The sequence below is a fragment of the Mastigoproctus giganteus genome, chromosome 12, assembly GCF_048544385.1.
Source record: "Mastigoproctus giganteus isolate SK-2022 chromosome 12, ASM4854438v1, whole genome shotgun sequence".
NCBI classification, from domain to species: Eukaryota; Metazoa; Arthropoda; class Arachnida; order Uropygi; family Thelyphonidae; genus Mastigoproctus; species Mastigoproctus giganteus.
This window is the reverse complement of record NC_143586.1, coordinates 141,391,835-141,406,472: the sequence shown is the minus strand read 5'-3', so window position 1 is coordinate 141,406,472 and position 14,638 is coordinate 141,391,835. Positions and strand designations below refer to the sequence as shown.

The 14,638-nt window shown below is 37.4% G+C and overlaps 1 protein-coding gene across 1 annotated transcript in view; it reads right to left on the bottom strand.

Moving 5' to 3' along the window:
- Positions 1–14,353, bottom strand: part of Lrp4 (LDL receptor related protein 4) — a 904,868-nt gene extending 890,515 nt beyond the window's left edge. The window contains exon 1 of the mRNA XM_090386734.1: positions 14,089–14,353. Coding sequence (XP_090242860.1) covers positions 14,089–14,137 — 49 coding nt within the window. The 5' untranslated portion in view covers positions 14,138–14,353. The remainder of the gene's footprint in view (positions 1–14,088) is intronic.
- Positions 14,354–14,638: the final 285 nt, after the last annotated feature.

The following is a 14,638-nucleotide window of genomic DNA, read 5'->3' as shown; positions in this document are numbered from 1 at the left end:
CCTGAGGGCCTGCATAGCCATCAGTCTGTCCGGTGAAGAGGATAAGATAGAACATGCAATTAATAACTCTCATTCACTCAACATTTACGCAATTTTTTTATAGTTTTTTCCTTATACTTTATTTTTCTTTTATATATTAGATTAGATATCGATTAGTGCGTTTCGACAGGTCTGTCTTTTACGTAGAAAGATTTGACTTACTCCGTCATAACTCTACATATTACGTAGAAAAGCGTGCACGGGGGTTGGCGAGCAAAGCGAGCAGGGGGCGGAGCCCTCTAGTAGTAATATTATAATTAGATTTCTCATTGTTGGTTGGTTGTTATAGTTTTTGGGCGCATTAGCAACTTAGTAGACCAAATGGCGCCATAAATTGTCTGTAAATTGCGTGTGTTTTGTGGTTGATTTGCTGAACGAAAAACCCGACTTTCAGGGAGGAAAAACCATGCTAACCTCGGCTGAGATCGACTAACTCAGCCATGTTGTCAAAAAACGTCCATAAATATTCCTCGCGTCATTGATTTTTCGTATTAGCTGCAATAAGACTATATTCTACAAGAACAGGAAAGGTTTAGCCCAAAATCTGTCAAACGATGTTCTCGTTTGACAGATTCTATAGTACATTTTTTTCCTTAAAAACTGTGTGTGTGTGTGAGTTTGACATTTATGTTGGGAGCAAGTTAAAAGTAATGAAATTTTGAATCAGCCAATTTCAACAGAAAATGCATTTGTTTATTTATTAATTGCTAGTAGAGACAGGGACGTGATAATCCCATTATATAAGGCTTTTGTTAGACCACACTTGGAATACTGTGTTCAAGTATGGAGACCGCACCTAAAGAAAGACATCGAGCTTCTTGAAAGGGTGCAAAGAAGGGTAACTCGCCTGGTGAGATCGGCAAAAGGGCGTCCTTATGAAGAAAGACTTCGAATATGGGTTGCAGAGTTTGGAAACTAGACACTTTAGAGGAGATTTGATTGAGGTGTTTAAGGCTCTGAGAGGCATCAGTAAAATGAATGAGGACGAAATTTTCAAGATTATAAATGATGCTAGAACTAGGTATGCTAATTTTCCAACGAATTAATGATGGTTCATATACTTGTATTCATACTATGCATACATTTATATATGTTTTTAAACATGTTATTTACTGAACAATGTGGAGTGCCTCCTAGACTGCTATGGACCAATTATGGCGTCCATTACACTATGCAAGGAATCGGGTGTTTGATCAATAAATCGGCCCTGAGTTACCCTACCTACTGAAACATACAAAAATTCGAGATATGTCAAGAAAATACGTAATTTATACTTTTGTTTGTTACAAACAAAAGTATAAATTACAAACTTTTATTCACAACGAAAACACGCCTTTCTCCTACTGAAGCTAAAAGCAAGGTAATGGCAGTGGAGTACTCTTCTTGGGTTTAATGTAAAAGACGCTATGTTCAAATGCATTCTGACATAAGACTGCTGAGTTAAAAAGCTAAGATCTTTGTCTAGACGAAAAGTTTCTCAAGAAGTAGTAGAGGTATATCTCAATAGTCATATTAGCCAGTGAACATAACAGCACATTTTTAGTTAAAACATTCAAAATTTCCTTTTATTCATTCTCAAAACAGAACTCTTTTTCTAAGATCAATTTCGAAATTTAAGAACGCACGATTTTCGAAATCTGATATGACCATAATTGACGAACAAAAGCAAAAATACTTTCAAACTTTGAGTGGCTGATCTTTTGAGGAAAACTGCAAGAGAAGTACGAGTACCCAACGCAGCTTTTAACTTTGAGCATGCGAACTTCAAACACTCTCCAACATCTTAATGCACGGTAAAGACCTAAAGTAAACGAAGCTATGTTTAATCTTTAACACACCTAATGACTGCAGAGTTGTACGTGCGTCCAAGGTGACGGCATCATCTAAGATTGTTTGCCCGGGAGACAAAAGAAAAGCTTTTTGTTCTTTCTACCGTATTCGGAAAGAATACAGGGATTAAAGTGGTTCTGTTCAGAAAGAAGACTCCTTTAATTTTCCTTTACGGAACTCAGTATGTGGAATGGATTCTATCTGGACACTAGAAGCGAGCATACAAAACCTTAGACAAGAGTACTTGTTTTCTTTCAATCGTTTCTTATTGGACTTGAGAGCTTGAAGTAAATTGCACTCCTTGGGTGTCTCGATTGGCACAGTGTAGTTGCAATGTGAACATTCTCATGCCCTGAAAACCTTTAACATCTTGAACAAGAATTTGTCATTTATAAAACTTTCCTTTATACGTTATCCATTACAGCAAATGTTGGTCATCGATTTTATTCCGAAATTTTTCTACAAACCTAATTTCCACTTTTAAAACTTGGTTTGATACTTTAACAGACGCTTCCCTCTTAGTAGAGTATCTAGATGAGACCAAATTGATCGGAATAAAGCAAACCGTTCAAATTTTCGTTATGGTGGCCTTTTCACTGTAACATGGTAGCCGTACATAATTCGAGAATAGAAAAGAGAGCTTTAGATGAATAAATCAAACTTCTAGAAACATGTTTGCCTCTTTAAGATTATTACTTCCCAAATATCCTTACAAATTACTTTCAGAATGAATTGTATTTATTTTGAATAGAATATTCTCATTTGCAGTTTAACAAGGAATTTAACACAACTATATTTTACTAACTGCATATTATGACTAATTATTAAACCAGCTATTTAATATTAATACTTTGCAACTTCTGCACGTAAGTAGATAAACTACATTTGTTCTCCAAAATGGAGATCAAGTAGTTAGGAGTCCATCATCTGGAACTCAAAATTCACATTTCAGTCTCTTTTAAAATGTTACTCATAAAATCTTAAGGAATATTGACTCCTTCGCCAAGATGTACTGTTTGTCAAACTTTCGTATTTTAGTCAATTTTTTCCGTTTTGTTACTTCCAATTATGTAATTTGTTAAGTCGTCTACCCATCAACCATAAAACCGTTAATTGATTTCGAATAATTGATTCCGGATAGTCAGATGGATAATCAAAAAAAGCCAGCTTTCCATCTTCTTCCCTTCATCTAGATGAACGACTTTTAACAATTTGCATCTTATACCTTTAATTCAAAAAATTTCATTTTTAAAGCTTGTCAAACTTCTTGCTGGCGAATAGGATTTCTTGTCTACCTGGTCAGTTGTTTGTTGGAAAATTCTAAAAGAGAAACGCATTGTGGTCAGGACATTCTGCTGAAACAAGATTGAATAATTATGGAACTTGGAAAATCGCTTTTATCCATGTCTCTATTCTCTATTGATGTGGCTAGGTTTGTTAATGACACACCCAATTTTCTGTGCCTAAGGTTAATATTTCAGAGTGTACATTCAAAAACTTCATTTAATATAGTAATATTTAATGGAGTTTTTCATCCCTAAAAACTGCTAGAAATAATAAAATATCTACTGTCCAGAAACTAAAGGAGTGTGTTAGAGATATAAACTCGTAATATATATAATCGCAATCTCGCAGATGTCTGTGTGACAATACTAGTATTATATATTTTAATGTTTTAATTTATATGCACATAATATCGGAATTTTTTAACATATTAACGAATTACTGATTCTAGAAACGCAAAACTAATTGCCATCATTCAAAGAGTTCCTCCATGCATAAAACAAATAGAGTACATCTTCGCAATTCTTTTAGAGTAATATTCTTATATGTTTTAATTCAAAACAATCCTAATATAAATACAATGCAGAGCCATGCCTTTTGAAAACGCATTCAAATTAACTGAGGTACTTGAATTCCATCTGCCATTTTACTGTATTCATACACGAGGGAAAAACTTAACGAAGCGTTTATATATTCATAAGCAAGAAAATAAAAGAACGCACCAGTTCTATCACTGTAATTAATTTTATGTAAAAAATCATAAAAAAACAAACATAATTTTGTTATTAAGGAGGGAAACTGCCTTTGGATGCATCATTTGGAATTTTCTGCATTCAAGAACGTGCCAAGTTGTTTGACTTGAAATTCGAACAGTCATGAGTTCCTCCCTCTATGATTTTCCTGCATTGAAAGCCCCATTTACCATACACGCTTCGTTTATGGCGGTCTCTGCTACAAACCTAGCATGGCACAACAAGAATTTCAATATAAATCTTCATTACGAATATTTATATTAACGGACGCTTTTTTTTGACAGTCATAATGGCTCTGCCTATTGGAGAAACGTTTTTGCATAGGTTTTTAATTATTCTTAGATATTGCGTAGCTAATTCAAAATATATTTCGTATAATAATGCCCTGGCAAAGTGAGTGAGTGCTTCCATTTTCTTCGTTAATGCGAGAGTTATAATTAATAGAAAAATTTATATATTTAAATTTTTGCACTAACTTTTCTCTGGCACTGGAAGTTTTTCGACAGCGGACGACCAGGGTACACTGATTGCTAAAGGGCTGGTTCCTAGCGATCAATACTCCTAAACATCGGATATTTAATAATCTGCCCACCACACAAATCTCTGGGTTTAAGTTTCTTCACTGGTTATTTAGATATTCATACGAGATATTCATTCATATGTCAATTTGTAGTATGCAGTTTTTAAAATTTTCATTCACTGAAGTTCGGAAATATATATAAGATTAAATAGATTAAATACTGCAGGTTCCAGATGTGAATTAAGTAAGAATACCCTCTCTAATGAGATCCACTTAGTCTACGTGTTGTGAACATCATTCAATCCGAATCTTTGTTAGGTGATCCCATAAAGAAAAGCTCCATCACAATCTGGATAACTCTTTCCAGAAAATTAATAAAAAATAGCTAGTAATTTCTTTTTGTTTAAAAACCCCTAAAAATTATAAGATCACGCTTGGAATCCTGTGTCCAAATATGGAGATCGGACCTAGGCCCCTCGTGAGTAGCACAGTTGTTTGAGACTGAGAAGAGAATCCCTTTAATGACGAGAGAATTTTTTACGGGCTTTATCACAACGTGGCTCAGTTAGTAGTCTCAGGCGAGAATAGTAAGGCTTTTTCTCCTAGAAACTCGAGTTTTTAGCTCTGCGTGCGGCAACATTCCTTTAATGGTAGCAAGATTTTGCAGGGATGGAGCTAGCGGTAAATGGCTCCTAATGGAGTTTCTGTTGGTTTCTTTCAGAATCTTTATGATGTCTACTGTTGAGGAAGCATCTATCCACCCACATTTAAGTTTGGAGAGTCTCATGATGTTTTTTTATCATTACTGTATGATTCCAGGATTGGGGTTGGATGATCTCGAAAACCTTAAGCAGCGAGCAGCCGTTGCTATCGATCTGTAATATTTTTCTGTTGATGGGTTCTCTTTATTAGATATTGGTTTTACTTGATACTCTATCCACATGCTTGATATTATCTCATCCTTAAGTATTTTTTCAAGTAAATTCGTTAGTACATTTATAATGTTAATAGAGCATATCTTTAAAATAAAAAGTAGGAATTGTCCGGTGCTACGATTGCTCTGTTCGAGAGATCATTGATTACTTGGATGTCTTGGTCTTTGCTATGTTATGGCTAAATCACCTCAGCGGAGACTTTCAGTATTTGTTGGTAAGCATGGTGATGGTTTTTCATTTTTATATGCGTTTTCATTATAACACAGCTTTATCCCTTCTTCAAGGATGTCTTCATCCGAGTTATTTTGCTTTTTTGCAAGCGGTGTAATCCTCTTACCTTGTTTGAATCCGTTGGATGCCTTACCTCGTTGGCTTTTTGTTTACCTTCAGGAAGGTCGCTCTCTGCTTTTAATAATTTTCTAAGTGTAAATTCTCTCCAGTTTTCCAACTCGACCTTCTGTATTTTCCATGTTTAATTAAAGCCCAATAGCAAGCCGATATTTCGATGGTCGGCTATCCATATTTCTGTAATAGTGATAAAATCAAATTCGCTTAAATATAGTAGATCTTTTTATAGAATTCGCTTAATTCTGTAAAAAGAGTAATCTTGTCATTTTCATTTTCATGATTGTTATTTGTCAAGTCTCTGCAGTGAATATCTGTTCCTAAGTGCTTGATTTTTTTTTTTTTTTTTCTATATGGTCCTACCAGCACCTCTGGTGGCCAGTTACCAAGATCATAAATTTTACGACTCTCATAACTATGACAACGTATACTAAATGACACGTACGATGGGTGACCTGTCTTCAATCATTTCGCATCCACATTAATTCTATGCTCGCGAAAGATACACTTTTTTATATTTATGGGATCAGTTTCGAGTTACCACCTCCATACAAAAATTAATACTCTTGTCTATAGGGTACTTACGTTGTAAATATCACCCAATATTATTTCTAAGTTGAGTACATCTTTTATTTCGCTCAAAGAGTATTTTGCTACTCTCATCTGAGACTGAGGAAGAGAATCTTCCATCCAGGGGATAGAAATTTGCACAGCCAGAGCATAGCTTGGATCTTTCATAAGGTTTTGTGATTCGGTTGTTCTGGGATTCACCATTAATGTTATGACTTAGAGGTACTGTTACATCCTGGCCCTTATCAAGTAGTTGAGGATTTGAATTCGGCGAATGGGAGCTGTTTCTTTGGTCAAGCAACAGAGAACCTATCTCTTTTTCAACAACTATATTTAAATATGAAACCTGAGGCATCGTTCGTCTTATTATATTTAATATTTTAGTATTATTGAAAACCGGTTCTAGAGAGTTGGATTTCTTCGTAGCTCTCCTTTGAAATCCTCGATATCAGGGACACAATGTTTGCTTATAACCTTCAATGATCTGAAGCGCTTCTTCGGGTCATTAAAGTATTAACCATTATGTGGTTAATACTAATGAAAAATTGGTGTATAATTCTAAACAGATATTTACAAGTAAAGTAATGTATAACCCAATATGCAAATCCCACTACACACAAGTCCTAATGCTACTGCTATACAGTATGCCATCTAAACAACTGCATATTTAATTGTGGACCAAAAGTATGCATTAGCAACCTTCCATTGAACTCTTTGAATTACATCTGGATTCATAACGTTACCACCCTTACAAAGGAAGCTCAAGTGAAATATTATTTTGTTACCATCTCGCACAAACGTTAATATGACAGCCAAAGCATCTCTTCTAGTTGGATTACTGTTTTGGAACAACAACAACAACGAGTACTGCTAGAAATTAACGATAGAGTTCCCTTCCTTTTAGAAATGGAGTGAAAGCAGAAATTTTTAATTTAATAATTAAGGCTTAAGTGATGGAAACACTGATATATCACTTTTATTTCGCGTATAAATATTAAACTACTTATATTAATCACACATCGTTTATTTTAAAAATGCATGAATAATTTCAACTGAATGTTTCTTATTCAATTCACTTAATAGACGATACGAAGACGCCTTCTTTAGAAATATATTGTGTTATATACGCGCAATGTCTATCGAATAGATTTAATTATTTCGTATGGACAACATATACGCATAATTGTAAACGCACAGTTTTGTAGTATGAATAGATATTTCAGTGTGTGATAAAAAGGGAAACATACAGTGGGTGTAGGAATGGACTAGACTGCTATACAGGACGAGTCATAGAGTTGGTGAAGGCTCAAAGTCAGAACCGGATGACATAAGATTGCAATTGACACAACTGCCGATCAGTTTTTGAATGTCTGAGAAGAATTGGTCGGCGTCGACATCTTTCCGACTTCGAACGTGGAATGATTGTGGGAGAAAGACGTGCAGGTGCTGTTGTTATAGAGTTTTAAGAGCATCGGCAACTAAAACCATATTGCTCCGTGTATGCTGTCTGTAAATTGCGTGTGTTCTGTGGTAGATTTGGACGAAAAACCCGAGTTTCCTGGAAAAAACCATTCTACCCTCGCCTGAGACTGACTAACTCAGCCATGTCGTCAAAAAGGCCCATAAAAATTCCTCCGGGACTCGAACTCGGGTCTTTTCCACCTGGTGTAGGGAGACAGCGATTCTACCAACTGCGCTACCCGTGAGGGCACCTGCAATCGAGGCACCTCCGTAGCCAGGTGGGAAGGAGCAGCAGTGCATAGCACACGCTTCTTGATTAGACCGGGGTTCGAGCCCGTCACCACCAAATATGGAGGATGCGGAAAGGTCAGGGAATGACCACCGCATATCCCGGAGCAATATGGCCTTAGTTGCTAATGCTCCTAAAAACCAAATAACAAACAAACAAACAAACCTGCAATCGTCAGTATCTCGAGATCAGCCCAAATGGCTAAGTGCTCTGTTGTGTGGTATCACGAGTCTACTGTGACTGGCTCAACAGCGGTCGAACAAAGAGTCAAAGGTCACATGTGGGGTAGTCACGTGTGGTCGATACCTGGGTGAATGTCGTGTCATGTCTCGTCTCGTAACACAGCATCGACGCAGCGTAGTGGCGTCATACCAATGCCCACTTCGAGATACAAGAAACTGCGCCTTATATGGGCATATCAGCACCAACACTGGACTACATGTGGAAATCTGTCGGCTGGTCTGATGAATCCCGTTTCCAATTCTACCATGCTGATGGGCTATCCGCATTTGGGAAAAGCAACATGAGGCCTCGACACCTGGATGCACTGTTAATATTCGGTAGTCTGGAGGCGATGATGTTACGGTTAATCAACGGCTCAATGGGAGCGCCTACCATTCTATCGTTGCCGACCAAGTACATCCCTTCATGACAACAGTATATCTGGACACTGCTGTGACACAAACTGGACATTACACTTTTCTGGGTTTTACATAGATTTTGTACTCCTTCACAAAGTATTGAGGCGCAAATGTGGGAAACCACCTTCCACAAAACACTATGCCACTATGTATCTGGACAACTCCGGTGTCTGCCAAAAAGACCATGCCAAGACGCATCATGTTACAAGGCCCGGCGGGTTGCTAAATGGTTTCAGGAACATTGCAATGAGCCACTGTCTTCACATGGCTGCCCAATCCACCTCCTTTTTCAACCCAATTCGGCGTTTGGGATCTACTGGAACAGGACATTCGATGCCACGACCTGACAAGTACTGGCATTATTAGACAAATTCTGCAGTATAGGTAGCACTATCAGTGGACATCTGCAACACCTTGTAGAGTCCATGATACATAATCATGTATCATAAGAAATAACGGTGTATTATTGAAAAACCGTGAAAAAAATCTTATTGCCAAGATTCACAAGTTACATAATCTGTGAAAGATTTTCTCCGAGTCAGATTTTGTTCAGCGGTTCTGAATAATCTTATCGTATCATCCTGGGGAGAGAGAGATGGGGGAAGAAGAAAAAAAAGAAACGAATGGCACATAAGAAATTAAGTGCAATCATCAAAAGACCGTAGGATTTCTTTCAGAGAGTAAAGTAAGAAACTTCCAAAGTATAAGATAAAAAAAAAAAAAAAAACTCGATTAAATATTGAAATAAGATGCTTTAAATCCTTTGATGTTCTCAGTGTCTTGTTTTTGGATATCAGAAGTTCCGAGTAATAAAAAGGGGTTCATGTAATATAATACCTAAGCAGTGGAAAGTAAACATCATTCCACTGGTATTCTACAGTGCACGTGAATCTCCTTAGGAGTATTAATTACACAAAACTAATAAATAGTCCAAGCAAAAGAAATAATAATACAACAAAAAGAACAGGTAGAAAAATTTTAAGTTAGTTCACAATAAATACCAATAGGATAAAGATGGTGAGTCAGAGAGCTCTAATTATTATATATTCCTGCGCTCGTGCAAAAAAAAAAACCAAAAGTATGCCCTCTGGCGTCCTCTCACAAATAAATATTATACATTAATAATAAGCAGAAATACTGCAAATATTCAATACTCGCTCTGCGTTTTATAATCAACATTGCATGAAATGCAACTCTTTCAGGCTCAGTGGTTAAATAAATTAACCAGTCGCAGTACATGGTCAACGCTTTCGTAGTGCAGTTTACTCATTTATTCCTCGATTTTAATTGAAATATAACACAACTTCACTTTTCTTCTGTGAATAATAAAATAAGAAAATAGTAATAATTTCCGATTTATGTATTTAGTAAACTGCTAACAAAAAGCGAGCAAAAGGCAACGACTTTTATGTACGAATCTAGAATATTTCGTGTTTTGCTAATTTGCTATTTCCCCGATAATTTCTTAGTTCGAGAAAGCGTTGAGAACCCTTCGCCTATGTGGTATGTATGACAAAAATGAAATAATAATTGATGCATTTCTATTGGTCAAATTTTAATGAACTTTGGAATGGCGCGACAAATCTTTCTAAAAGAATCAAACATAAAATTTAATGAAATCCCGTCCAATAGGTGTAGAGTTATTGGATGAATATAGTCAGACGGATATTGTGAAGACATTTTTGGGCCCCTAGTTTTGATATTGTTACCCCCCCCCCCCACATGATTCGCCCTTCTTACAACTTTGGCAAGACATAAGTAACTTAACACTTGGATTTCAATATTTGTTATTTAATCAAAATATCATTAATTAAATCACAAAAAACAAAATCGAAACTGTAATCAAACTAATATTTTGCAACATTACTTTTCAACATGGAGTCCATGTGCCCATAAATCCATTATTTTATTGCATATGTTGACATATGCAGAGAAATTTTAGAAAATTCCACGTTGGTAAATATCAGATGAAAGGGGAAAATATTTTGCAGGAGTTGAATTGGAAGGAGTTGGAGGGAACTGAATGGGTCTACATTTTGGGCAAGAAATAGTCTGTGGGATGTGGTAGAGTCCTCAAAAAAGAGTATTCCAACCGGAAAGATCGCCCACTCCCACATATAACAAAAATTAGACCAGAAAACAAAGGAGCATACGATTGATTTTCAAATCATACATGTGGATTATCATATATTCAATAATCATTGCAGTCAACCCACTGTTCAAGTCCAGTTTTAAAAATTTCGCACCAGTCCAAAAGATTTCGTTGGGAAAGTTTCATTCTTGCCAATCTTTTTGGATAAAGTTTCAGGAAATCACATACTTCAGTCAGGTTCGCTATTTAAGGGTTTATGTAATTTTGGACTATAAACTTCATATCTCAAGTCTTTAAAATTTCATATCTGAACTTTGTGACAAGTTCAGTTCAGATGGTTGTTCAGCAGAACTCCTCAAACTCACCAATAATTTTCTATATTCTCTCAGAATGCGGTATACTGCTCCTAGGAAGGTGTAGATTCTCAAATATCTTAACTGTTTGATAAATTGGTGGTTTTACTCGTAGAGCAAAGTCAAAGTACTTGGCCATTCTCTATGGATAAGTCACACTACTAAGTTTGTAGAAAAACTCAGTAATTAGAATAATTTTCTTCTTTAACTAATCCTTGGCATCTTTCTAATAAAATTTAAACGGTTCTTGCAACAGTAACAAAAAATAACTTTTATAGAAAGATCAGCTCTCTCTCTCAGACTCTTTTAACGTATCGCATAAGATGTGGGGTAAGGAAGGAAGGGTTTCCAAATTGCACGCTCCACTTATTACAAATGCTGCTTGGCCACAACCAACAACATTACTCCCGTTCTCCAACCTACCAATCTATCCCCCCTCCCTATTTCTGCATACATATGGCTGACTTGGAAGAAGAGAGAGAGAGAGAGCTTAGCCACTTAACTGTTACGTTCCCTTCTAGCTCGCCAATTCGGAGCCGAGCCTAATACGGAGAAAGAAACCATCTGTTGATGGAAATTGCCGCAGTTCTATGCAGGTTTCCATCCGTTGAGCTTTTCCAAGAGAAAAGTAGCCCCGAAACTGCGTGTTCTGTAATGAGGGTAAAGCTGACTTACTTTCCATGCCTGTTAAAGAAGATATTTGGGATCCGTAAAGTAATAACGAGTTTTTATAATATCCTTATAGCATGCGTGGTACTACCTAATAGGTTTACTGGAACAGACCTTGAATAAAACATTAGCTGCGTATCAGTAATGCAGCGTTTACATGAAGACTGAAATACTACAAAAAGACTGAGTAACAAAATAGTTTCCTCCTAAGATATTCTTCCACACAATTACTACAGAGTAGTAAAGTAGTATCTAAAAGAAATTTCAATAACGTTCTTTTAGCAGAGTGGATAAAAGTGGGTTTAAAATTGCAATGTTTGTTTTTTTTCACTCAGGGATGGAAGCCTTGGTCCAACTTAATTTTGACAGGATTCACTGCAAGTTTGTTTAATGATATATATGCCCTGGACATCAAAGTAATTTTTGAAGCTGATACGAAACTTTAGCGAACCAAAGTACCATATCTTAATCCTCCAGATGTTATTCAATAAGTATATACTGAATGACCAGTTTATTAAGTACACTAACATCATCCAAAAGCACCGCCAGAAAGGATCAGCTGCCACTGGTCTTACTGTCAACAGCATGAGATAATTGTGAGATGGGATCGAATTCGCATTAGCCAGCATCCAGGAACGAATTCTCTACTTCATGGAATCCGTGTCCCAATGAATAAAGGAAGTGCTACTTATTTTTAGGTGGGTATGCCCATAAAGCTATTGTATTCATAACCGTGAATCAAGTGGAACTTTATGATATATGAAGAATGTTTAGTCTACACCTTAATGGTTCCATGGGCGTTTAATAGAATTGCAATAGAGTGCCAAGGAAACTACAAAAACGAAAAACAGTCCTTCTGGATGCATTATTTTACTAATTTTGTAATCTGAAGTTAAGTTCAACTGAACAAAGTGGAACTTAGTACTGAAGCATTTGTTCTTTGGAAAAAAGCGCAGACTAAATGACTTCTAATTTCTTAATTAATATTTGTTAATTTTCCTTAATTGTAATATACTTGTTCCCAAATCATGTGGCTTTTGACCCATGATTTCGACACACAAAAAAGTTCCAAATCATTTTTCTAGACCAGAGATTGTCAAGTTGCTTTCATCTAGTGTCAACACAGACATCTAATATCATTTTCTACGCCACCTTTGCTCTAGGATAGAATAATTTTCAATCTTGTTTAATAAAACAGCTACTCTCGAAAAGCCGAAATGGCCATTGTTAACAATTTTATCTTAGAGGCCAAACACAGTCGATGACCACTTCTAAATCTCCAGCTGGAACCAAAATGAGTAAAAATTCAGCAGTGATGGTTGAGTGAGCCAATTAATGCATATTCGGTGCTCAATATGATTCCAAATATTGAATATTTGAGGTGAATATTTTCTTTTGTATCCTAATCTTTCTTTAAACGTTTCAATAGATGTATATGCCCCTCCAGTTATATATTTTGTGAGGATAGATAATCAGGAAGAGTTCTGATCCGTCCTATTATAGCGATAATCAACACATTGAGGTAATTACTTCAAAGGACGTATTGAGATAAATCACTTCGGTGGGGCTGGCAAATATTGTGATAGCAGAAGAGTTGCAGCCATCTGAAATCATCCCACTGGAGAAGGTTGCGATGTCGTTAAAATAACTCCTGCTTATTCTTAGGAAAAGAGAAACTGCTTGTTATGTTCAAAGTTGAATTCTAGTGGCATCTTTTGGGTACAAGAATGAAAGCGAATTCAACATTCTTCCATCTGACACAGCAGTTGGATTTGCCTACCCATCTTCTTGTTTTCAAGTTCCAACCCACACAGCCTACCAATATAACGTAGTTTAAATGGTTCAAGGTTGGAAACTTCATTTAGCGCTTTTCTCTTTAGGATGTCAGCTTTTATCAGTTGTCGCCTCCAGCGAGAGCCTGTGGTAAGCGGGGCGTAGCGACTCGACGATACGTATCGTGTTTAACACATCAAAAATGAGGCCACTTTCACTCTTCTGTACGACACGTAAATAAAACCCTTCACGCCCCCCCCCCATCCACCGGAATGAGTTCCACTTTAGCAACCACCCTCCTCTTCCGCTCCCTAACGTATGCCGTACAATCCCCCCAACCGGGATGCGACGACTACGGAGGCGCGTACGCCTTCGCAAGCGCGCCGCAGTCATCCCGCTGCCGCCGCCGAGAGTCGGCAATGACGTTCCACGGATCTTCGCCACCTGCGAGTCTACCTGCAGTGCCGAAATGCTCTCGTGCGGCTGAAGAGCCAAAGGGGGGGAAGTCAGTTAACAGCCAATAAAGCGTACTCACCTTGACCGACGACTGTCGCGAGGACTACACCCAAGATGACCACGTTCATGGCTTGGACACGATGGTCGGCACGGACATGACAGAGTGACTCTAGTACGAGGACAGTCCTTTCTCTCGCGACTACCACAATTCAGTCTTTACTTGCCGTTAACCTCGTTCCCGGATTCCTGACGGTGCCGACAATTTTTGTTTATCTTTTTGTCGTTTGGTTCTACGGAACCAGTCGCTGCACGTTGACCACTGCAGCCTCTTACTGGAGATGGACTGCGCGAACTACAGAAACCCTTTAAGAGACACGCATGCACGCACGCACACGCACATCCAAACAACCATCCGCTGCGTCCCGTTGACTTCTGGGATTCTCGGCAGGTGGTCAGACGCATTACACTAGAGGGCAGCACAATCTAATCACTATTGTTAACTCTCCTCTTCGGTGCAGCAAGTAGGAGTGATCGAGGAGTAGATCATTGGGTTACGTGGACATCCAGCGACTCTCTCTCTCTCTCTTCGTTTATGTGTGGGCTTCCATTTACTCACAGATTTGAGCCCG